The sequence below is a fragment of the Acanthaster planci genome, linkage group LG02, assembly GCF_054643075.1.
Source record: "Acanthaster planci isolate LZ-2023a linkage group LG02, COTS_SCS, whole genome shotgun sequence".
NCBI lineage: Eukaryota > Metazoa > Echinodermata > Asteroidea > Valvatida > Acanthasteridae > Acanthaster > Acanthaster planci.
Window position 1 is genome coordinate 10352444 of NC_141778.1, and position 23903 is coordinate 10376346.

A 23903-nucleotide genomic window follows, 5' to 3' on the forward strand; every position below is an offset into this window, starting at 1 on the left:
CGTGGCTTTTATAGCTACGTCCCTATCCTACGATGAGAAGAGTTCCTTTTTTTCCAGCAGTACCCTAGAAAGCGTGTCAAAGTTCCAGGCAGTACGCCAAAACCTAAGCATGTATGTAGATTCCAGATCAATTTGATTCCAGCTCAATCTGATTGGACGCAAGTTTCTTGCTCACAAGTCTAGAATATTCTCGGTACAGCGACAACTCTTATTGGCCAACGCTGACCAGATCACCGACCGATGAATAATGTAAAATTATTCCTGTTGCACAGGAGGCGTAAAATTTTGGTTTTTTTTTTAGAACTGTATCTACAGTTTACATCTGGCAAGAGTCCAGAGATAGCCAAATGTCACTTGGCCGCTACCCCATTCTAGAGGCATGTTATTATAGAGCCCAGATGGCCCCTGATGACGCGCTTCCAGAACAAAATTACAGATTCTAAAAATTTTAGAAATTGTAATATTTTTTCGGTCAGTTACTTCTTAAAAAATCAAACTCGGAAAAACAGCTTTGGAAAAAATTCACTTGCATATCAATTTATAGAAACTGAAGAATTACCCCACTTCAAAGAGAAATATCCTGCCAAAAATTGACTTATCACTTCCAAAAATCTATAATACACGAAAACAAGTGCAATGCTGTGGTCCCGTACGCAGATGAACATTTACAGTTTGAAATTGTATGGTAGTCTGTCGGTAAAAGCCTAAATTAGAATAGATAAAATATTTTACAGACTTTTTAAATTCATAAGTTAATAAACTCAAAGAAATGATCTATTTTTACGAAAGATTAGAATATTTATCTAACCTTTGCTGACAAAAACTGTGTCATGTCAACTCAATGGAATCTGGAACCCATCGACTGCAGGTAGGTAAATCTTTGCAACGCTGTACAATCTCGTTTTCACGGAAGCACTGGGAGTGAAAGCAAATGTGCATAAAGAAGGAGCCCTAGAGAAACGATGTTGCCGGTGAAAGGTCGTTAATGAAATAAGTTTTTTACCCATCTCTGGGTAACTTTTCCTTCATATTCTTGAGGAAGACGAAGGTAAAACTTTTTAGGAATGTTTCATGGGAAGGTTTCATTTAAAAGTCATTCTTCGAAAATTATCGAACGTGATAGGACGGTCCAATGTAAAATGCGTATAGGCGGAGCGCTCAAGGGTTCCGGAAGCTCACTGGGTGACCTTTTACTTTCCGGCTCTGTTAGTCTCCGTTCTCTTGTTTTAGACCAGGGGGAAGGATGCTACCAAAAAAACATACAGAAAATATGAACAAAGGTCGACGAACTGAAACAAGAGGAAGAAAGGAAAAGAATATCTTGATCCAGAAACCATGGTCCAAGTGTGCTAGTCGTGCCATTAAAAAGGTTAAACATGTTGCTGCCAAACACAGCATACCAGGCCAGCTCTCAATGCAAATAGAATTTTGCATTTCCAACTGGCCTGGGAGAGTTGACCTGGATGATGTTCAAAGTCATCAAAATAAACATACAATACAAGGAAGTTTAAAATGGTAAGGACTGAGCCTGAGGTCATTGGAACAAAGCAGATTTCAACTTTTGATTGTATATCAGGAAATGAACATACATAGATGTTGTGAGAGAACTCCAGGGGAAAAATCGTTGTAAAAGTTCCAGACACAATTCATGGTGTATAGTTTTTGAACTGCTTGCAAAACGCTTTTCTTTTCCGCTCAGGGAGCAAGGGAAGCACTGTAAGCGAACCACCAAAAATATTAAAAAACCAAGAAAAATGAAATCCAATCAAGCCGATCACTTAGACTGCGAGAAATGACTTCTTTTTTTATATGCCATTGCTTCAAGCAGACTGGTTGATCGAATCGGCTACGGCAAGAAGCATTTCGAAAATTCGTTTTATCCGTTGGACGAAGGAGCAGTACCTCTCCCGAACCCAGTAATATTTTCTTTTTTTTTCTGGCCATCCAGAATAATGGACTGTAACCGGTAAGAGGAAAGCTCACACGTTAAGAATTGTTTGAGTCCATTACCAAGTGATGTTTTCTTGTATTACCTGCCACAAAAACATTAAGTACAAATGAGTCCGATAAACATTGTAATCTGACAAACGCAAAAAAATGCAGAATTTAATTCCAGATTTAGAACCATCATCAATAATGTCATTACGAACATGAACATTTGCAACCTATTTTGTAAAAGGTTTCATCAAGGCGCTGGATGGCAAATAGGTTGTGTACTTTACAGCAATCTGTTTTCTGGAAATAAGAAACAATTATTTTTTCTTATTTACGTTGTATTTTTTTCTAGGAAAGCACAAAATAGTACCCTTATAGAGTTCAAGAAAGACGAATTTAAAGCAAAAGATTACGATAAACTTTATCAACCACTCACACAGAAAGCTCTCAAGAAATGTCAGGCTAATAAAAGTACTTCGAAATTGGATTTTGTTTTTCCAAAAGATCGTAATTAATGTTAAAAAAATTTAAAAATATCTCAATCTTACAATCCAGCATTGATATTCCAGTTCCTTGATTCTTTTAGAGACATCAAAATACATTAAAAATATTCGACATCTGATCATATCCTTTTATGAATTTCAAATCCAACTCCAAGGCTAAAAAACTCATTTACTAAACTACAATAACGGCAAGAATTGGATAACTTTTCAAAGAAAAAATATATAAACGTGTTCCACCTCTGTTATGTGATAAAGGCTTATCGGATCAGATGCCATTACTGCGGTGGCACCGTATGGTACTCACACAAGCGTTTTTAAGTTTGACGCACTAGCAATCGTGCATGTGACAAATCACAACAACCTTTTCGTCGAGAAGGCATGTGACTTGTCAACAAGCGTCGCGCCACCGCAGTAATATCTTCTAATACGGCCGTTTCACAGTAGTGCGCCAGCAAAAGTTTGCAACGCGTGGGCCAATCACAATGCGCGGAATTTGTCGACCCATGCGCGTTCGGAAAGGGTCGACAAATTTCACGCGTTCTGATTGGCCAATGCATTGCAAACTCTTGGTGGCGCACTACTGTGAATCGCTCATATTCCGCTCGCCGAGTGGCACAACATTTTAAGATTGTCTTAAAGTTGAGTTTACTTGAGTTATCTGAGTGCTTTGGATGCCCAACTGCTGTTCTGATATTGTTAGGTTTTGGCTAACTAAACTGACTTTATACAAGACTGACTTGATACAGGATATAACTGACTGGCTTCAATACAAGAAATAAATGTATAGTGTTCAACTAAATAATTTTTAGCTTTCTTATTTCATTTTCTTTTCATTCAATCTTTTAGCATGTGGCTTTGCCTTGAGTTCCAAAAGACTTCATGCAAAAGGAAGGACCAGTCACCATCCACTGCAGCGACTTTGCAGGCCTCGAAAAACAAACATACAAACGACTAACCAACAGCAGAACATACACCAAAATAACCCAACAAAACTAGACAGAAAGTCTATGCTGCATATTTATGCAGTGAAAGACGTCTGCTTTGTTACTCGAGCGCTTTCTAGGGAGTTAGGTGCTGATTCAGACGTCAGCTGAAGATCGTAGGACCACTTAGGATGCAGCCTGGGCAGCCGACAGTCGTAGTCACAGCAGATGAGACTGAAGTAGGGCGCCACGACCGCGCGAACTTCCTCTCGTCGAACGCAGAACATGATGAACACGATCACGCCCTAAAATACAACAAATCTGCCTAGTTTAAATCTACGTTCGTTTCTTAATTTTGTATCACATTCAAAAAGCTACGGAAAGTTGTAATCATGTGAAACGTATTGAATACACGAAGTTGAGTGCTAAGTGTCACATCAATTAACAAGCAGAATTATGGCTCCGAAGCATGGCGACATGGTGCTACGAGTGCTCTTAATTTTTTCGTTTTTACCTACTTCTTGCTGTTTCTTATAGTCATGTGTAAACTATTCAGAAGTTACATTCCCCACACCATGTGAACACCGCCCGGAAAGGCTGAATTTTATACAGAATGTCATCAGGGAATTCTGCCAAGGCCCAACAAATGATAAGGCTTTAGCAGAGCTGGAAACGAGAGAAGAAGGGGCAAGCGCGGAGGTGTTTTAGTCAGGATTCGGAGACGCAGCTACAAACCACCGCTACCAACCATTTCCTTGCCAACGTACAGTCTATACGGCAGAAAATGGAAGAACTGGTATGTCATATTGAGCCGAAGAAGGATTTTCTTGACTGTTTAGTGTTTTTGCCGACCCAGACATGGTTGGATTATTCTGTCACAGAATCTGATGTGTCTTTGCCTCGATTTACACTATTCAGATCACATAGACAATTTAACCAGGTGAACAAGGCGAGTGTGTTTTTACGTCACTCAGGAGTAGTGTACGCACCCCAGAATTAGAATGCTGTCGATTAAATGCGCTGGCCATTCTGCCTTCTTCAGTCGCTGATTTTTCACTGTTGCTTATTATCCGCCCAATGCTAACAGCCCCTCTAGTATTATTGATCAATTGCCAATTGCAATTTCTAGTCTTGAGGCTCACAATCGGGGAGGGTATGCCATCGTTGTTGGTGAGTTTAACCACTGTAACTTGAAGAAAGTACTACCTAAGTTCTATGAACATGTTAGTGTCATACGAGATAGGACAGGGTTCTGGATCATTGTTATACTAAGACTGCGGATGCGTACATGGCATTACGAAGGGTTCCCCTTGGTGATTCAGGTCACAACATGATTCATCTTGTCTCTAGCTATTGGCAACAGCTGAGAATCACAAAGCCGACTAACACCTCTGTGCATCTCTGGAAAGCCCCATCTATTGAACACGGTTATTTTGCTTGAACGGAGTGGGATGTGTTTATTGACGAGGGATCGATCCACTCAGGTAGTATTGGGACTTTATAGGCTGTTGTCAGAGAAGCAGGTGACAATACGGGCCAATGAGAAACCGTGGTTTAACTCTTCGCTACGACAAGCTCTGAAAGAACGGGACGCGGCCTTTAAGACCAATGATGTCATCGCATTTAAGCAAACCAATACAAGTTCCAGATTGCAGTTTAAATAAATTAATAAGTATGCCTAAAGGGAAAATAAACAAAAAGTGGAAAAAGACATGCTGAACTGTGGAGACTAAGAAATATGGAGGAACCTACAGAGAATCGCCCCGTACAAAAACCAGAAAAAGATAGTAGTGCCAGATGACTCGACTCCAGCAGAAAAAAAACTCAACCATTGTTACAGTCGTTTCGGACACTAGTCCAATTGCTTTCTGCAAAACAGACACGAAACTTGTCGCACCTTCGGGAGGTTAAGGTAATTCGGTCCTATTTGGGATTTCCCAAGACTGCTTAAAAACTGTGCTATTGAACTTTGCCAAATTTTTACTTTGATTTTAATGGTCACTTATTATGTGAGGTGCCACATGTCCTGAAAAAAGTATATTATATTATGATTATACCCATGCCAAAGTGATACCCCAAAAATTGCTTGAGCGATTCATCTCAGGAATTCTTTACAGACTTCTAGGAGGATGTGTTAGGTAACATTAGTCTAGAGTGTGTACAGGGATTGGACAGGAAAGGGGGGTACCCCTCCATCCCATATCTTGCATGGTATACTTGCCTGTATTCATTGTTCGCTTATGATTGTTTACAGACCAAGGAAGGTACCCTCATTGTCAAATTTGCAGATGATACGACCGTGGCTGGCCTTATTCGTTCCAGTGAGAAGCGCTATCGCTAGGAAACTGAGGATTTGGTGCATTGATGTTCAGACAATGATCTGGAACTTTAATCTCAGTCAAAGGATATCATTGTGGGTTTCGGAAAAGGAGGAGTGAAATCCTATGTGTCGATCAACGGGGTCGAAGTTTTGGGGTATCAACGTTGGGACACACGTTTCTCACTGTGTGAAAAAGTGTCTACCCCGCCGTGCTGGTGAGATTCTACCAGGCAGTGATCGAGAGCGTTTTGACGCTCTCCATTACAGTCTGGTATGGGAACTTTTCGGCGTTGGATAGGAAATACCTTCGAAAGTGGTTAATTAGAGCTGCATCAAATATCACAGAGTTTCAGCTGCCGTCTATTGAAGGTATCTTTTAGAAACGACACGTGAAACAAGTGCGTGCCACAATGAAAGACAAGTCACATCCTGAGTGCGGTTTGTATGAATTATTGCCTAAGAAAGACGGCTGCGCTTACTCGGCGGTGCCTCTAAACGCACTGTAAATTCCTTTTTTTTTCAATCTAGTGTTGTCCTGGTGAACCAGATTTCGTTTGGCAGCTGTGGCACAGGTTTAAACCTCTGATTACACGAGGGAGTAGACACCATGCAGATTGTGTGTATTTTGTATCTGTATCTTTTAATCATATTATTATTTTGTTTTTACTGCTAATGTTTTAATGTTTGTATTTTGTATTAATATTATAATGTATTGTCATTATTTAAATCAATGTTTTTACCAGTTCAAGCTGAGCCAATTCTATTGTAACTTTGTATTTACATATAGCTGTAAATCAATCAATAAATTAAGCTCGGACTGAGGAATGAATGGAGTATATGGGCAACATGATCATAATGTCAAAAACAGACGACTTGTTGTATTTGTTACTCTGAAATTCACCTGTAATGAGTTGGCAACACAGAAGATGAGTTGGAATGTGAAAGTTGCTCCTTCAATGGCCAGGAACCCAAAACACCAGGTCAGTCCCATGAGGGCAGAGATACCCACGGCGTTCTGGAGGCGTTTGGAGATCTGCTGGGAGCGTGATACCTCTTTGACCTTCAGGAGACTACGCATGACCAAGACGAAGATGACGATGTTATGGATGAGGATGAGACCGATGGGGACCAGAAGACTGAGATACAACACCAGATCAGGACGCAGGAAACAACTAGAAATTCAAGAAAATGAAAGAATTTTACAACGAAATTTTGCTTAACATACAGCGCTCCTTTAGATATGATATACGGGTATATACGACAAGAAGATTCGATTTGACTTGGTCGATACAATGATGAGATTCGACCTCCCAGCACTCTCTTCTACTCAAAACCCTAAAAACTGTACTTACTAATGCTCGTTCTGATAGTGATCTGTGGCTGCTGCCAATGTAATAATCAGCACAATCAATGGAGATCCTGAAAATAAAATGAAGTGACAGCAAAATGAGAAAAGTGACATCTTCGACTATAAAATAACCTCTGGAAACAGAGTAATCGATTTTAGCCACCCACAAAACCTAACCATGTGGAATATTCACTGTATTTGGAAAAAAAATAAACAGAAACTCACCCCAAGCAATGAGGCAAGCCTTGAGCATGTACCGAGGCCTGTCTTCTGGGAACACCTTCACCGTACTGATATACATGTTCCTGGCTTCAACAGCCATCCACATCATAGTGGATAGAGTCAAGTAGTGGAGTAAAGCAGCCACAAACACACAACCACCCCCAGATCCCTTTTCATTATTAAGGAAATAAATCAGACGGTAATAAATTGCTGCTTCGCAGGATGAGAGGTATTCACTTACATAACCTAAAATTTGATTATTTAGAAAGCAACACATTTTGTGCAGGTCTTGAGCATCATTTGTTTCAACATTCTGTGTCACTTCAGGGAGTGTTTTAAGTAAATTAATAGTGATCGAAGAGAAATACTAATTTCTTTGTAAAAACGAGGCAAAACAGCTGCAGTGCAACGAAACTCACCCGTGCATTGTCAACACCGGCCAGGAACACAATATACAGCATCAGTAGGGAGACGCAGAAGTGGATGAAAATCTGACGAGATATGCCACTTCGTAACTTCCTGTGGGATACAGGAAACCAATTTGAGCTATTTAACTAAGACATGCAGTTGGCACCAAAAGGTCAATAGCTACAGAAAAACTCTAAATGCAGACTCCTTTAGAAACGTGAGGTTTGTGCAATATCAGTCTGTGTTTTAATGGTAGAATAGCTAACCGTGGTTAAATGGTGTACTTTGTCTTGGCAAAAAATATACACGTAGGGCGTAGGCCTACGCAGGTTGTGTCCAACTAAATTCTCAGTTCTTAGCTACAGCTACTCACTTCTTGGTAAGCAAACCCTATTGACTGTAATCCCATCACTTAATACGGAAAGATCCAGAACGAAAACCTCTATGACATCATTGTCATGTGGGCATATGCAGTATAACTGAACACCATATTCAGGATTTGTAATGGTGCGCCAATCCTACGGGGATGATTGTTTGACTTTTTGTGAAATAATTACTTCTCGTACCTTATAGCGAGGTATAAAATCACCGTGATAGACAGAGCTATGATTGACAAGACACAGCCGACCTGACTGATGATATCAAGTGCTCTCTGAGCAGCGTCTTTTGCTTTTGGTTCTTGGCCCTTTACATCCTAAGATGAACACAAAAACAAACAAGAAACAGATATATAAAAGTTCCCAATGCAAGGTGTTATGTGTCAGGAATTTAAACGGCTGAATACCGTAGCATCGGACAAAAAGTCCTAGTTACTTAAACTGCCCAGGAGGTTCTGTTGTCTAACAGGCGGGTCTTTGCTTTAAATCTAACTTATTCCAACATCAAGAAAACTACATGTGAGCAAACCAAAAGTACATACTAAGAGGATTGCGAAGTTGGTGGCATGATTGCAATGGCAGGACACTCGGTCATCGGTCTGTCCTGACAAGGCACAACCGGCTGTTGACCAATCACCAACATGATCATTCAGGTCAAAATCCCAAAAGACACAATGGATGGTCGTCCTGTTCCTCTCTGTTCTATTCACGCTTGGTGCCTGAAGAGGTGACAGAGATGGAAAGACTTTTGTTATGTTGTTGTAAAGAAACTTAGCATGAGCATGTTGAAAAGAAATCAGCAAAATGTCAAAAACAAAAAGGTGGGTGCTGGAAACACGATAGAAATGATATCAAAGTAAAAACTTGGCGTAAAGCTTCTCGTGAATTGCCCAAAACAACTATTTTAATCAGTCAAGATCACCAAGGACTATCTGTCTATCCTGTGCTGTAAGGCAATGATAAGAGTTATGTCAGTGCTGGTATTGTACGGAATCGGCTCAACCACGTTTAAATGTCTTCATTGCACTACGTAAATGTCTTCAGTGTACAGCGCATTTGAACATAATTTGTTCTTTAGAAATAAATAAGTTATCATTTATTTATTATAATTTTTACTTATTTAAAATCAAATCGATTCTCATTCGCGATTCAGTTCAATTCAACTTATGCTCCTACATAAGAGGGTTGACCACGCCAACTTTCAAACCGGTTTGAAATAGTTGTTTCGTTCAACCTTCAAAGACTCGCCCATGACACTTCATCTCACCTTGAACTCAATAATCACCGGTTCAGTGAGGTTAACCAACTCAATATCCTCCAGAGAGAGAGAGACGACCGATCCTGCAACACGGAGAGTGGAGCCGTTCTTTCCTTGGGAACCTTTAATCCGCGCTGACTTAAACAAAGTGTCATCGGCATAGACGATGAAACTAGCTCGAAGAGGTTTGGAGCTGTTATCTTTGAAAGGAATAACAGACTTAAAATAACTCCGTAAGAAAAACTGAACGTGCAAATTAATCCAGGATACATCATCTCTGGAGAGCACTTACCATCAGAAGACTGAAGGAAATCAACAATGCTAGCTGGTAACCGAATAGCAGCTACCACATCCTTCGGTATGTCACTTGCATTTTCAAATGTCTTGACCTCCGTACCAGCAAGTGAGCCTTTCTGTGGTCCATCTGAACTATCTTGCTGACCCGGAGGCTGTGGTGTGGACACAAAGCTGAATCCGCCGCTGGCCTTCTCGGCGTCCAGACTGACCGCCTCGACGTGGACAGTGTCTTGCCGTATTCTGACCTGACCTTCCTGCCGAAGCGTCAAGGAGACTTGAGTCTCCACAGACTGGACGATGGCAGACGAGCTACCAACATCATCAACAGATTGATCGGGAGTGGTCTTTACGCTCTGAATAACATTGCTCACAGTCTTGACCACCAATTTCGTTACCTTCAGAGAGGACACGTACAGACAACAAAAGACCAAATGACAATTGCTTAATTACAAATGTATCCCGATTTCTACCTACACGTTTCTGATTGCAATCAATCCAAAAAAATGAAACAAATCATCCACGCCTTTAATGATGGACACGTCTTGTTCTCAAAGTTTCTATCATACCTCTTTGTCTCCTGATCCCGCTTCAGCGATGTTTTCCAAAATGTTAGAGACAGCTCCCACATTGTCTGCATTCTCGGGAGTTTGTGAAGTCTGGTTTGCCAGAAACTGGGCAACTTCAACTGCGTTACCTTCACTGACCTCTACCTATCAGGAAAATTGACACTGCCGAATAAGAATTTAAATCTTGTCGTAAGAAACCCTAGTCTAGACGATTGGCCCTATTCTTTGCCAACATAATTTATTGGCACCGTATATGTATTTTTCCCAAACAAATTTATAAGGTTGCTTGGGCATTACTCGAACTCACCTCTTTCTGTCAGGTGCAGACATCTCCACCACCCAGATAGTGAGCAAAGTGGGACAAGTTTTTTTGACAGAACAGCAGAGACCACAGTCAACTGCATAAGCCCTTGTTTAATACATTTTCAGATAGGAGAAACTTTACAAATCAGAGAGTTGAAATATATTACCTCTTCCACATCTTGAATAGTGACCTCATTCCTTGCCTCACCGCAGCTCCGACGTTCATGTAGCTCCCACTGGAAGTATATAGGAGGATCTAAAAGTGAGCAGTTTCTTAGGGCAAGCGGTTGGCCAGCTAAAATTAGAAGCAAAAACATAAAATTAAAAAAAGAGTCTGTCTTTGTGCTAGTTTGTGCTTTTACTGGGTATTCCAAATTTAATGATGTAGCTTTACAAAGTGTGGAATCAATGTGTTTCAGAAAATGTGATACCCAGTGGCGTAACTAAGGCTAAATGTCTGGTAGGGGGCACCCAGGGGAGCACATATTTTTTCAAGGGGCACAACAAGAAAATGAGCTGTAGCTGTATTTCAACTGAGAATATTCAAAGATTTCAAATTGGGGAGGAAACCCGGGGCAAAAGGCATCGGAAGGGGGGGCAGTCGCAGTTCCGGGGGGATAGGGTGGAGCCTCCCTACACCCCCATTTCCTTTTACTACCCCCCTCAGAAATGCAAAATAAACCTGAAAAATATTGGAATCGCAATATTTCGTTTAATTTCTTATGAACTAAATGAATAGTCCATGATCACCCTGCAGGGTCATTATAAGAAATATACATAAGATTCTTCATTTTCCTATCAAACTGAAAGAGCAATAGCAACAGTTAAAAGTGACGTCATGTACGAAAGGTCTAGCTCCCCCCCCCCGAAAAAAATTGCTCAAGAACTGCGCCTGGGGAGGGGGCCACGTACTCCTCCTAATTATGCCACTGGGGATACGACTTTCTTATTCCATTACCGTTATCTGTTAGAAGGTTACATCTTTCAACGGACTTTGCCGTCGAACCTGCAGGTGTAGCACGCCAAGTTAGGGTTTTTGAGCCTTCATATGTGGTGTTTGCTGGACACTGACCTGTAGACAAAAACATGAACAACACTAACCGGCAGTCGAAACCAAAGTGGCATGAAGACTATTCTGAAACAAAATGTGCCTAAAATTAAAAAGCCCTCGAGGACTGTCGGTTTTTCAAGGATCTCAGGAAATACTATTCCCCTACTACTTACGAACGCATGTGTCTCTTTTGGATCTGAATGTTTTTCTTAATGAATATCAGGCGCTCCCATTTTCTGGCTTGTTCTCAGAACAAGTTTACAAAGAGGTTAATCGAATGTCACTGATTACCACTTTTCCACGTTCATTCTTTTGAATTTGACAAATGTCCAGTCTCTTCCCTAATGTCATATACAAATAGCTTACCGAAAACCATGATTGTAAAAGAGCACTGCAGTAGAAGTTGGTACGATTCAAACCATTGCCGGTAGACAACTTCATGGGGCCCAATGTCAAATACAGAACCAGAACTGGCACTGGAAGTGAAATTTGTAGGCCTGCTCCATCCAGTCAGATCTGGTTCCCTCCAGTTCACACTGGCTGTTGTAAAGCCTGGCTCAGCAAAGACCTCGTCGAGATTCGCCGGACAGATAAGATTCACCACTAAAGATAGAGGGATGTGAGAAAATCAGCAGCGAGGTGTGCAACATCGAGAAGTAAAGCGTAAAGCAAATTTCCTATCAACAAATATTTGATTATTCAACATGGGAGCCAACAAACCCAACTATCTGAGAGATGTTTTATTGAAGACTAAGATTTGGAAAGTCAAAAATATTTGGGAAATTTTCATCACCAAAAATTGGCTGAGTAGTTCAAGTTATGGAGCGGCAGATATAACTTTAATGAGCAAAAAAAGCTGATATGTTGGTGCAGCAAGTCACAAACTGAATAAAGCAGGGGCATACCTGTAACTGTGACAGTGAAACTGCACATCGCTGCGTTCTTTGACCTATCTTCAAAAATGTATTGTATTGTGGTCACTCCGACCGAGAATGTGCCATTTCCGGCTTGGTTGCAATCGGTAAGCGAGACAGCTGATGATGAGCATCTAAAGGTCACGTCGACGTGGCCGGAGTTGTCGGATACCTTGGGCGGGGTCCAGTTGTGAAGCACGTGATTGGACGATGCGATGACAGGTATGGTGACGTCTTCTGGACAGTCGTACACCTCTGGATGTTCGACATCTTGAGAAAAAATTCAGATAGTAATTTCCAAATACTTGTGAAGATGACAATCTTCATGGCAACTTAACGACATATTTGCTCGAGCAGAAATTGCAAACATTATAGAGAAGATCCAAACTGCAGAAAATACAGTTTAATGTGACTAAAAATAATAGAATTATTGTATACAAACCATATGCATTAATCAAAAACTCCCCCGCAAAAAATCTCACTATGAATATTGAGAAGTTTAGCTTATTTACCCAGAACAATGACATCAAACTGGCACTGAGCTCCTAGACCCTGGACGTAATATGTGACACGAGTAGCTTGGATACTGAAGGTATCTCCTGACTTATAGTCTGAGAACACACGCACTTGAGCATCACTGGCACCCTGTGCAGGTGGATCGCTGATGTAGAACATCACTTCTTGTGGAGGGCCTTGGAAGGTGACACTGGGTTGGACCCATGACACATTAGCGACAGAAGCTCCAGGACTAGTGACGGCGGTGACATTGGGCGGACAGTCCAGCCTAACTCCTGGGCAACAACAAAAGGGGCAAACATAACCAGGTTTTGACACTAAGGAGTGTACGTATTTTACCACATTATTAATAACGATCCTTCAAAATAAATGAAATGTCTCAGAAAAAACAATTCCATGCTTGCCTGTGACTATCACAGTGAAATGACAATCTGCAGAGTTGCCAGCTTGGTCTGTTACTGTGTATTCTACTTTGGTAACACCACCAACAGGGAACATATCCCCTGACTGATGGCTTCGGTTCCATAGCAACGGCAAGCTTGGATCTGACGCTGTCACCTCCAGCCATGACACAGAGGCAGATGCAAAATTGCTGTCAGCAAGACGACTGATGTTTCCAGGACAACCAGTGACGAAGACAGGTGGAGACTTGTCTGGTATAGAAGATGATTTAAAGAAAAGTGGTTTCTTTAAGTCGAGAAACCAATTCTGTGACAGCTTTAATACAGATATATTATAGAGGTGTGCAAAGGATGTAGCACCCACCTGCAACAGTGACATAAAAATGACAGTTTGTTCCCAGTTCTTGAATGCGATACTTGACGCGAGTAACACCAACACTGAACGTATCACCTGGCCGGTAATCTGAGTACACATGCACATTGCCATCAGTATCACTGGTAGCCTGTATGGGTGGAGTGCCGACGTAAAACAGTACTGGTAGTGGGAGACCATTGAAGATGATTCTGGGCCGTACCCATGACACATTGGCAACAGAAACCTCAGGACTAGCAGTGACTGTAACATCGGATGGACACTCCAATCCAACTCCTGTATTACATGTCAGACAAAAATGGGCATATAAAAGAAGCATTTACGCCCTAGCGAGCTTTGAAAGGAGCCGCAACAATTCTTAAACTTTGTACTGTTTGAATTGCTAAATAAAAAGCAAATGGAACACACAGGGAAAATGAGTGATGATTTGACTGCTACAGTGTGATAAAATGAAAAGCATTTTGTATAAATGCAAACAGCACAGTGCCATTTAGTCAAAACAAACCTGTCACGGCCACGGTGAAGTTACAAGATACAGAGTTTCCTTCTTGGTCATTAGCTGTGTACGTTACCACACAAATTTCTCCGACGGGAAACTCGTCAGCTGGATGATGGCTGGCGTTCCACTGCAACTCTAGGCTTGGATCTGAAACATTCAACTCAGGCCATGATACAAAGGAGGATGTGACGTTGATGTCGACGATGCGATTCACGTTGCTAGGGCAACTGATCGAGTACTTGGGTACAGATAAGTCTGCCAAAAGATGGAAAATAAACAAATCAATTTAGCTCAGATTCAAAAGTATAACTCATCAGTTGAATTAGGGTTGCTAAGTATTAAGTAAGTCTGCATTCCTTTAAGTCAGAAATTGGAAAGAAATAAAACGATAACACCAGCAGTCCGTGCAGAAAATGCAGTCTTAGATGGCGCTGTGCTGCTCATGTGCAGGTAATAAGGAGAGAATGACGATAAGCTAATTTTGTTGTTGTCAAATAAAAAGTATACCCAGCAAGAAATGAGACCGAGGGGTACCCCCCAACATGTCCAATCCCTATGCACATTCCAGACTATTGTTACTTAACACATCCCCCCCCAAGATGTCTGAAAGGAATTCCCAGATTCCTGCGAGACAATGACCTATACAAAGCAGGGGGGTTCTCTCCGTCTCATACCTTGCTTCACATGATAAAAAGGCACGATGTGCGTAACAAATTTTCAACTGCATAAATCCCGTATCGTCTTTGCATTATACAGGCTACAGAGGCAATAACCTTGAAGATTCTTACAGTAAGACTACAAAGGAAGATTTTGCGTGTGGTCCATAGCATTGACTGCTATCGTTAGTCGGCTCAACAATGTATTTCTGGAGCATTTTTATTGCGACGGCAATAGCCTCCTAAGCAGGTGGTTTATGCGTGTTAATTTCTCTTACACCAATGTCTCGAATTGCTAAATGCAAGCGCCTCCAGATTCAGATACGCGCACATGCATGCAGTGCCATCGCGTATTAGTGTATCTACGGATTAGTCTGAAGAAAGGTGCCAGGTGGTTCAATTGAATACATGGCAACAGACCTACCTATTTCGCAGTTAATGCCAGCAAATGGATCCTGGCAGACGCACTCATAGTGAAGAGGATATTGACGGCAACGCCCACCATTGTGACACGGCATCAGATGCTGGCAAGTGTGATCTTGCATGGTATCTAAAAAAAAGGTTCAAGTGCTCAAATTAAGTCGTTGTTTTAAAAGCAATTTGTTTTTTCAAGTACTTATATTCAACGTGTGAACCTCAAAAAAAAAGGTCATCAAATATTCCCTATGAGCGAAACAATAAAATGAAAACGATTTATCACTCTAACTTTTACCTTTGTAAATCCGAAGTCCACCGGCTTTCGAAAAACTTTGCGACCCGTGGATACTCAAACTCGTAACCAAGAAATCCATGCGAATGACATTCTTATAGGACCAGTCTGTCCAGAATATCCAACCATCATACACAGCAATGTCGAAAGGTTCAATATTTTGTTCGGATAAATCGATTAGAATCCGACGACCTTCCCCAAGAAGATCTGACGACTCTATGCGATCTGTATAGGCGTCGCACCAGTAGAGCCTTTGTCCTGTGTGAAATTTATAGCCACAAAATGGAATCCGGCAAAAGATAAATTGGTAGAAACGTGAAAAATCCGTTTTTAAAGACTGGTTCCTGTTTATGTAAAACCGGAGCCGGGCAAACATAACAACGAAGCTAAACTACTGGCTAACTGGCACTTGATTCCTTCTATTTCGATTAAAGCACAAATGTGGTACACATAGCTAGCGTTTCATAATAATTCTGAGGTGAGTGTTCTGTAACTCAATCCAGGTATATCCTCTCAACATTAATGCGGTGAACGGTGAGACTGTACTGGAATTTCAGTCAACTGGTCACTGGAATTGTATTGTAGGAGTTTTCAAGTGTAGATCCTTTTCTGACGAACAGTAGAGACGCTAGAAAAAGTTGAGTTTCGAAATGTAGGGTAAAGGAATATGTCAACAGTAATGGCGCAGTTGGAGGGGGAAATGTTACAAATGACAAAATTTAACATCAGACAGCATATACACAATTTTCATTCAGACAATGTAATTCGGGTTCAAAACTCTAACTAAATGATACCCAAAGCGAAGAATGGGTGAAATATGGAAAGTGTCTCACTACGAAAACAGTCGCACACATACAGAATAAAGGGAATAATAACCTTGAGGGTCCAAAGCCAGACCGTTTGGCCATTTGAGATTTGTGTCCACCAGCACCTGTCGACCTGATCCATCGGTACCACATCGTTCTATCTGCGGGTTGTCACCCCAATCAGTCCAGAACAGATTACTGGAAAATAGAGGAAATAGAGAAAATTAAAATTAAAATGTAAAAGGTTTAAAAAGTTGTTTCACAGATCTAAAAACTACTCTGCTTCCTCCATCCAAAAAAAGTACTGTGCACATCAAAAACAATGCGAACCATGACTCGGACAAAAACATACAGCATTAAGTAGCAGCTGACCTTCTGTTAGTATCCACAACGATAGACCTGGGCTGCACGGTACCTGACGATAGATCAGCCAGGTTGAGGACCACGGATCGGTTCTGGCCATCCATCGACGCTCGCTCTATAAGATCACTACCTGTATCAGTCCAGTACATCACACGATTCGAAATGTCAAGGGTAAGTCCTTCTGGGGCTGAGGGGAAAATCCATGAGACACAGATAGGATAAACGTTGATAGACTACTGACACGTCGCAGGTCCAGTCAAACAGTACAAAAACAAGAAATAATATAGCAACAGCTACTTATGTTTTTATAATGCAAGAATTAACACTCAAGCAGTGTCTGTTACTCTCATTCAAGCTTAAACCAAACACAAATTCAAATATGACTTATGTTATAACGATCGTAAAAGGTTAATATTTGGGAGGTATCTGGGATGATCCAAGTCTGTGGTCTTCAGCTTAATGGCACTTTCTTTATTAGCAAGTCACCTAGTTTGATCTAACAAAACCCACAAAACAAGAAGTCAAGATACACATGAGGAAATCAAGGGATTAAGTTAATGCAACACCCTGTCGGTAGCAGATAACTTATGAATTCAAGCTCAATTATTAAAAACTTGAGGCGGGTTGTCACCATTTTTACGAAGAGACACAAGTGTCAAAATGACATTTTTCCTCTTTGGATTTTTTCACTACATGTATTTTGTTTTTTAAACAATGTACTTGACCTTCGTGACATGCTTCCTCAAGCCAAACACCATCAATGTCGAAACATGTATCAATGTTGTTGGGGGCAAAAATGAAGATAACTATAGATGCTGCATTTGCACCAAGAGACACCAAAGAAAGCATTCATTAAAAAGAAGGGCCAGAATGTAGGAAAAGGAGAATTTTCGATTTCACGAACGGACGTACATCTTAACTAATTGATTTCAGCGTCTACAGGTGGTCACAATAGTGCGCCTCCAAGAGTTTGCAACGCGTTGGCCAATCACAAGGCGCGAAATCTGTCGACCCAATGCGCGTTTGAAAACAGTCGACAGATTTCGCGCCTTGTGATTGGCCAACGCGTTGCAAACTCTTGGAGCCGCTCGATTGTGAATTGCCCGTATACCATTGAGCTCATTTCAATTACTTGGTTCATGCAAAAGCTTGCCCCTCAAAGAACGATTCGAGTTTTTTCTGCATAAATCTATTCCACATTAGAATGTTTTGCAATTTTGAAATAAGAGAAACTGCTGTAGCTGGCAATTATCTCGAAAACGAGTTTTTTTTCAAAATCTGCATGTGAGGCTCTCTCTGAAAACGGTGACAAAGTGAGGTTTAGGTTAACTCGCACATACTGAAACAATTATGTATGATTAGGCAAATATCGCAGTACTGATTTTGCGTTACAGTTGATTTTAAGCAAAAGATTAGACTTACTTTGAAGATCAGAAAGCACAACCTCGAATCCAGACCCATCCAAAAACGCACGGCTGATGGTGGATAGTTGGATGTCAGTCCAATACACCATGGCATCAACGGGGTCGTAGTCGACATCGATGGGTTGTCTGATTTGATCCCCGTCAAGGCCCTGGATACGGCTAAAGTCGAAGGTTGCCGTGGAAGCGACGAAGATTCCCGGCGGGTTTATGTTGGCCACAAATACCAGATCGTAGTTTCCATCTGTCCAAACATTGATTGAACTGATTATTTTGAAGACACTACTTTCAACAGGCAACTCATACATTGCGGAGAGAGAAACCACACAGTGTCCTAAACCGATTCACAGATGCGATTTATAAAGATATACCACATGCCATTAAATTGACGCCTTGTTTTCTAAGCATTTCCATGCCTATCAACTGTTACGGGCTCATTGACTATTTTTAGCCAAGAATGGAAAGTTGAACCGTGAGAAGTGTACTCACCGACCTGAACTATCTGTATTTATATATCCCTCCGTTTTTTCATAATCATGTTGTTGTGAAATCCTGGCGTAGGGCTATCTCCGATTCTCGCTTTCAAAATAGGTCTCTTTGTTTGACGGGAAAGTGAAAGACATCAGATATTTGATACTGCACCGCGATCACACCACTCTCTTTTTGCCTACAATTTGTATGTGACCAAAATTTACAGTAGTTTTGAATTACCTGCAGCTCGTTCAAAATGGATATAGTCTCATTGATTTTAAATAGGGTTGTATTTTCTTTTAGAATTAAGTAGAATGTGTATTATCATCTGATGTCAAAATTTCTGATAGCTATGTGGTATTTTGTATCACTTTGTAAATTATTCTTTTACTTTCGCACCGACGCCGGGCCACCCATAGTTTTAGCATGGAGGAAGGACATAAAAAGAGTTGTAACTTAGGCACTTCAAAGCGTCCAATGATGGTCGCCGCCGAGTCTGACGAATAATAGAAAATATTCCAAAAATGCCTTATTGCTGCCTGCATCTTAGCTGGACAAGTGGGGCCAGTAATACCGTGGCAATACTTGTAGTTTTTTGCTTGCAATTAAATACAAACTATCGATGTGACCAGGAAATAGAGAGAGAAAAATTCCTCATATTAGACCTACTTTTGCCATCATAAATAAACTTTTTAAATTGACACACTGTTTCATTATCCATGCAACGTTTGTAATTCTAGTCTCCTCTGTCCAATATACATCAGTGTCAAAGACTTAGACGAATTTGGCTAAGACTGGCCAACAAAATGTTCACTACTACCGGAAAGCTTAGTTCATTAGCAACAAAATGCGCTATTTCATCGCAGGGAGTGATCGTGAAGTCTCATAATATACGCCTTTGTACAAATGCCATAATAAAAATGATTCAAACAAAACACAGAATCTTACAAACAGCTTGGCTATTTATTCCTAAAAGAAGTCCAGAATAATAAGGGCAACAAGTTCGATAAGGGCAACAACTGTACATGAACACTTCGGGTATACAGCCTAATAAAAGCAACTGCGCAAACACTACATTTGATGATGTTGTCGGATCAAATCATGCACCAACAATGGCATGAATATTCAACTTCCTATACTGCAGTACACAACGTTTTAGGGATGCAGATTACCAACGAAAAATTGCGGCGACGATCATGGGGTACAAAGGGGGCTTATGGCTGCAAAACAGGTGGTGGGTAGCAGGCGTGCGCTTCGCTCTGGCTATGGACATACTCAGCTGGGCATGCCAGAGAGTGGTAATCGGCCAGATGTTATAGCCCCGACAGTTCAAACTCTTTTTTTGTCCTTCCTCCGTGGTTTTGGCAACCACTTGTAAGAAAAACATGACTGTGACTTCAAAAGAGCAGACCCCATTATGACGTGGTTTTATTTTGTCGTGAATTTGGCCCACGTAAATAGTCTGGATGGGTGTCTCTTGAAAATAAAGCTTATTCAACAATTGGCGAGGTTAAGGGTCGAATGTAAGCGCCCAAACATCCGACTCGTTAAAAAAAAACCGCATTGTTAAGTCAGGGAACAGGGGGAGCGGGTTAGTGTAGCAAGTCTTTCTTCGCTTGCACCAATGAAGCCCGGGTTCGAGTCCTGGCTTGGCCCAGGCTTTCAGTGCATTTGGTTTCCAGTCCATACTCGCTCTCGCAGGTTTTCTCCGGGTACTCCGGTTTCCTCCTGCCTCTAACACTGGACCTTCTTCCTTACTCCGTAATGTGATGCTGATTAATAAAGTGTATGAATAAACGTACAGTTTTTGGCGCAAATAGCCTGAGTTGCTGAAAGCGCCATTAAAACAAAACAAAAAGAAGAAGTCAGGGAACTGTCTACTTTCTTATGAGCTGCTATACTCTGAATCTTTAACGAAGGTGGGCACGAATGAATGAATGAAAGCAAGGTGAAACTCAACCAAATGAGTGTGAAGTAGCTTTATTGTAATTCATTATACTGACTATAGTCCACACTGACCCTCATGAACATGCACGTGAGTCAAACACAATACACCGTGTGTTGCGAAAAAAAGCAAAGCAGCTAGTTGACCGTAAAAAAGTAAAATGTAAAATAAACTTTAATACGCCCCGACAAGAACATTTATCATAAATAGCATGAAAACATAGCACTGACTGCTAAGCCATTCAATGCCTGTATATCCTTTTTCTGTCATTGTTGTTCTGGGGGAGATTGGGTTGGAAACTAACTCACATATAACTTGGATAAGCCTCTGAGCCGTGCCGCCATGTTCCATTTAGTTCTGTCACTGTACCTCATCCACCAGTCGAAACAATTCAATTTCTGGCATTATTTTCAATTAAATGTATTCCTAGAAATTATTGTTTGACAATCACTACCTGTATAACTCGCAAACAAATTACAGCAGAATGTCTCATTTGGTGCAGCAGGGTTGCCGAAAGCCCGACACTTGTTTTGCCCAAAACATGTCGACTGCTTTCAAATGAGGCATTATAAATGATTTTAAAAGTGATTAAAAATGCAAATTAAATGTACAGTGCGTAGCTGCTCCATGCTGTAGGTTGTTCAAGTGTGAAATAGAACCACCTAATCTACCACTAGTTCATTCTGATCCAAAATCGAAACTAGGACGGTTACGTGGTAATTAAGACACAACGAGCCTGATTATTCCGTTTGCTATTTTACAAGACCTCGAGATCCATGTAAGTCAAAGGTGTCCCTTTTGACCTTACAATACACCCGTGTCACATTAAGTACCACTTTAATGTAAAAGTTCACATTTCACGAAACGTGCACCAGCTGTCTGGCATGAATAGGGGATTATGCACTGAGCATGGAGGCTTAGGTGAGAACGCTGACACAGAGTATACGTGTATGCACGCCATGTTGGCTTTGACCTGAGCTTTCTCATCGATTTGCGCGACTTCTACATTGATTTGAGAGTTTGCATACAAGAAACAATTACATGTGCAACCGCTCACACTTTGTAACTACCGACTCGAATACGGAAAAATACTCAAAGGCCTAATTATCACCGACTTCCAGTACTTACCAGATGCAGAGGTCGTTTGAATGGCGTAGCCGTGAAGAAGCAAATACAGAACGACGACAGTGAATCTCTGGCGTAATGACACCCTCTCACTGAAATTCATTGTAATGACGAACGGATTGTCCGTGGATTCAATGATGGTCCGCACAATTTGGATGGAGCTTGAAATAAAGTCGTAGACATGCGTAAAAAAATATACATGCCGTTCTGTTTTCTTCACCGAAGTGCCATATTTTTCTGTTTACAGTTTCCTTATTTTTCGTCTGCCCTGGAGACAGTGTTATTTTGTTCCGGAACTCTTCCTCAAAAGTTAAATGCTCACGTGGAAGGAATTAGCAGATCACCATAAAAATATAACTGTTGGCAGTGTGGAAAATTAATGGCCTTGGCAAGAGTTGGAATTTCCTACCCAAACTGAAGAGCATCGAGGAGGAAATGTTGCACAAAGCCACACATGAGCAGAGTATGGAGTGGTTCCAAACGTCGTTCGTGACAGGCAGCACTGACATGGAGTAGAGGTGGGGAGGAAAATCAGCTAGGTCGGCCAACATGAATGTTATCACGTGCTCGCAGCTATGTTGGTGATTGGCTGTGATTGCATAAATGCCATCCAATATTGTTCATATAACCATAGGTCGAGGTACGTACGTTGCGAGTGTGCACGGATGATTGCACATTTGCAGCAAATACCCGGGTCTCAACATGTTCTGTTCGAAGGCTTTGTAAACATTTCCAAGGATTGACGGCTGCTTAGCAAAAGAGCTGTGACCACGTTGGGATGTATATTATGGGCCTATTGTATTGTCATTTAACATGTTCAAAATAGTGCCCGCTCGTTAAGAAATAACTTAATGAGATATCAGGCAACTCCAAGCTGGCACAAAAAAATCACACATATTCGACTGGGTCAAACTCGGTACATCAATATGCTCCCGGATGTGCTGTCAGTGAAAAAAAGAAATAAATTAAATACAACAAATAATACCCCTTACACAGAACAGACCAGAACAATTTCATCAAAACAAAGCAAAAGAAACTAAGGAAAGGGACAACAAAACAAATGACATAAAAAACAAACAAGATGTTAGTTTTGTAGCAGCTTATTTCAGATTTACTTCATTTCAAGCAGATATAGCCCTTTACGTTTTAAAAAAGTTTTTTTTATAAAGAAAAGACTTTCACAAAGAAACCCTTGCCTGGGTTTGGACTCGATGGAAGTACCTTAAAAGTCAAATTACATGGCAAGTCTTCACAAAATACAAGTAAGTTGTCTTTATCAATTATCATTATTATATTATTATATTACTAATGGTTTATTACATTAAAAATACCTTACAGCTAAAGGGTGAATTGCCTGTAACATATCTAATTTTAAACAAATGCAATAAAATACAAATATGACAAACTACAATATAACACGAAATATATTCATTTCAAAAAGAATTTCTCGCCCATTACAGAGATATGAAAGGGTGCAACGGTCTTCAAGTAAAGATACAAAGAACACTCTTTAAAATGTGCTAGGAAAAGACCAAACCAACCATAACGAGATTACAGTAAAAGTTCAAACGGACAGTGACTGCAGAGTAGAAGTGCATATGAACACAACGAAGGAAAAATTATTTCTCTGTCAATTCACACATATAAACGCTTTTAATGCAGATGTTTTAGAAACAACATGAACAAAGACTTTTGGAGTGTAAATGATTGTTAAGTTTCCTTTGTTTTTAAATTTTCTCGTGATTATAAAGCATTCAGAAAATCAGTCAAATGCTGTGATGAGTTTTAAAACAAAAGCACGATTTCTGCCATACAGCAGTATAAATGCAAACATGCCATGAACAATGGCCAATAAGTTGAAAGACAAAGAAAGATCTTGAATAGCCACAATGAAAATGCAAGTTTTTAAAAGCAATCAAGAATTCTAAAAAGTATTCTACTTCAGTAAGGTTGATCCCTTCTTCGTTTGCACTTGATCTTTGTTATATAAAGACATATGGTTTCATATGAAAAAATGAAAAATAGGGTCTTCGTACGGAAGCTCAATTGTGCCAGGTTTTTAAAGTACATGTATTCTTTCATTGCGAAATGACGCAATAATGTTGTGAAATAACGCAATAGTTTTGCGAAATAAAGCAAAAACTCATACACGAAGAAAGCGCCCTCTAATGTTAGCCTGACGCGCGCTTCTTC

General features: G+C 40.7%; 1 protein-coding gene across 2 annotated transcripts; it reads right to left on the bottom strand.

Moving 5' to 3' along the window:
- Nucleotides 1-2073: 2073 nt before the first annotated feature.
- LOC110978300 (uncharacterized) lies at nucleotides 2074-22246 on the bottom strand. Of its 2 annotated transcripts, XM_022233196.2 has the most exons (25): nucleotides 22120-22233; nucleotides 21714-21871; nucleotides 18171-18413; nucleotides 16758-16935; nucleotides 16456-16583; nucleotides 15583-15837; nucleotides 15295-15420; nucleotides 14221-14469; nucleotides 13707-13991; nucleotides 13346-13594; nucleotides 12938-13216; nucleotides 12417-12695; nucleotides 11878-12114; nucleotides 11419-11532; nucleotides 10628-10755; nucleotides 10158-10301; nucleotides 9587-9986; nucleotides 9304-9494; nucleotides 8579-8755; nucleotides 8226-8353; nucleotides 7671-7770; nucleotides 7255-7420; nucleotides 7034-7100; nucleotides 6583-6853; nucleotides 2074-3666 (listed from the first exon to the last, which is right to left on the bottom strand). In XM_022233196.2, the coding sequence occupies exons 1-25, from the start codon at nucleotides 22164-22166 to the stop codon at nucleotides 3457-3459; spliced, it is 4809 nt and encodes a 1602-aa protein (XP_022088888.2). In that variant the 5' UTR covers nucleotides 22167-22233; the 3' UTR covers nucleotides 2074-3456. The 2 variants fall into 2 exon arrangements, with proteins under 2 accessions (XP_022088888.2, XP_086988611.1); XM_087132485.1 differs by lacking the exon at nucleotides 21714-21871 and having other exon boundaries at nucleotides 22120-22246.
- Between the last annotated feature and the right edge of the window lie 1657 nt (nucleotides 22247-23903).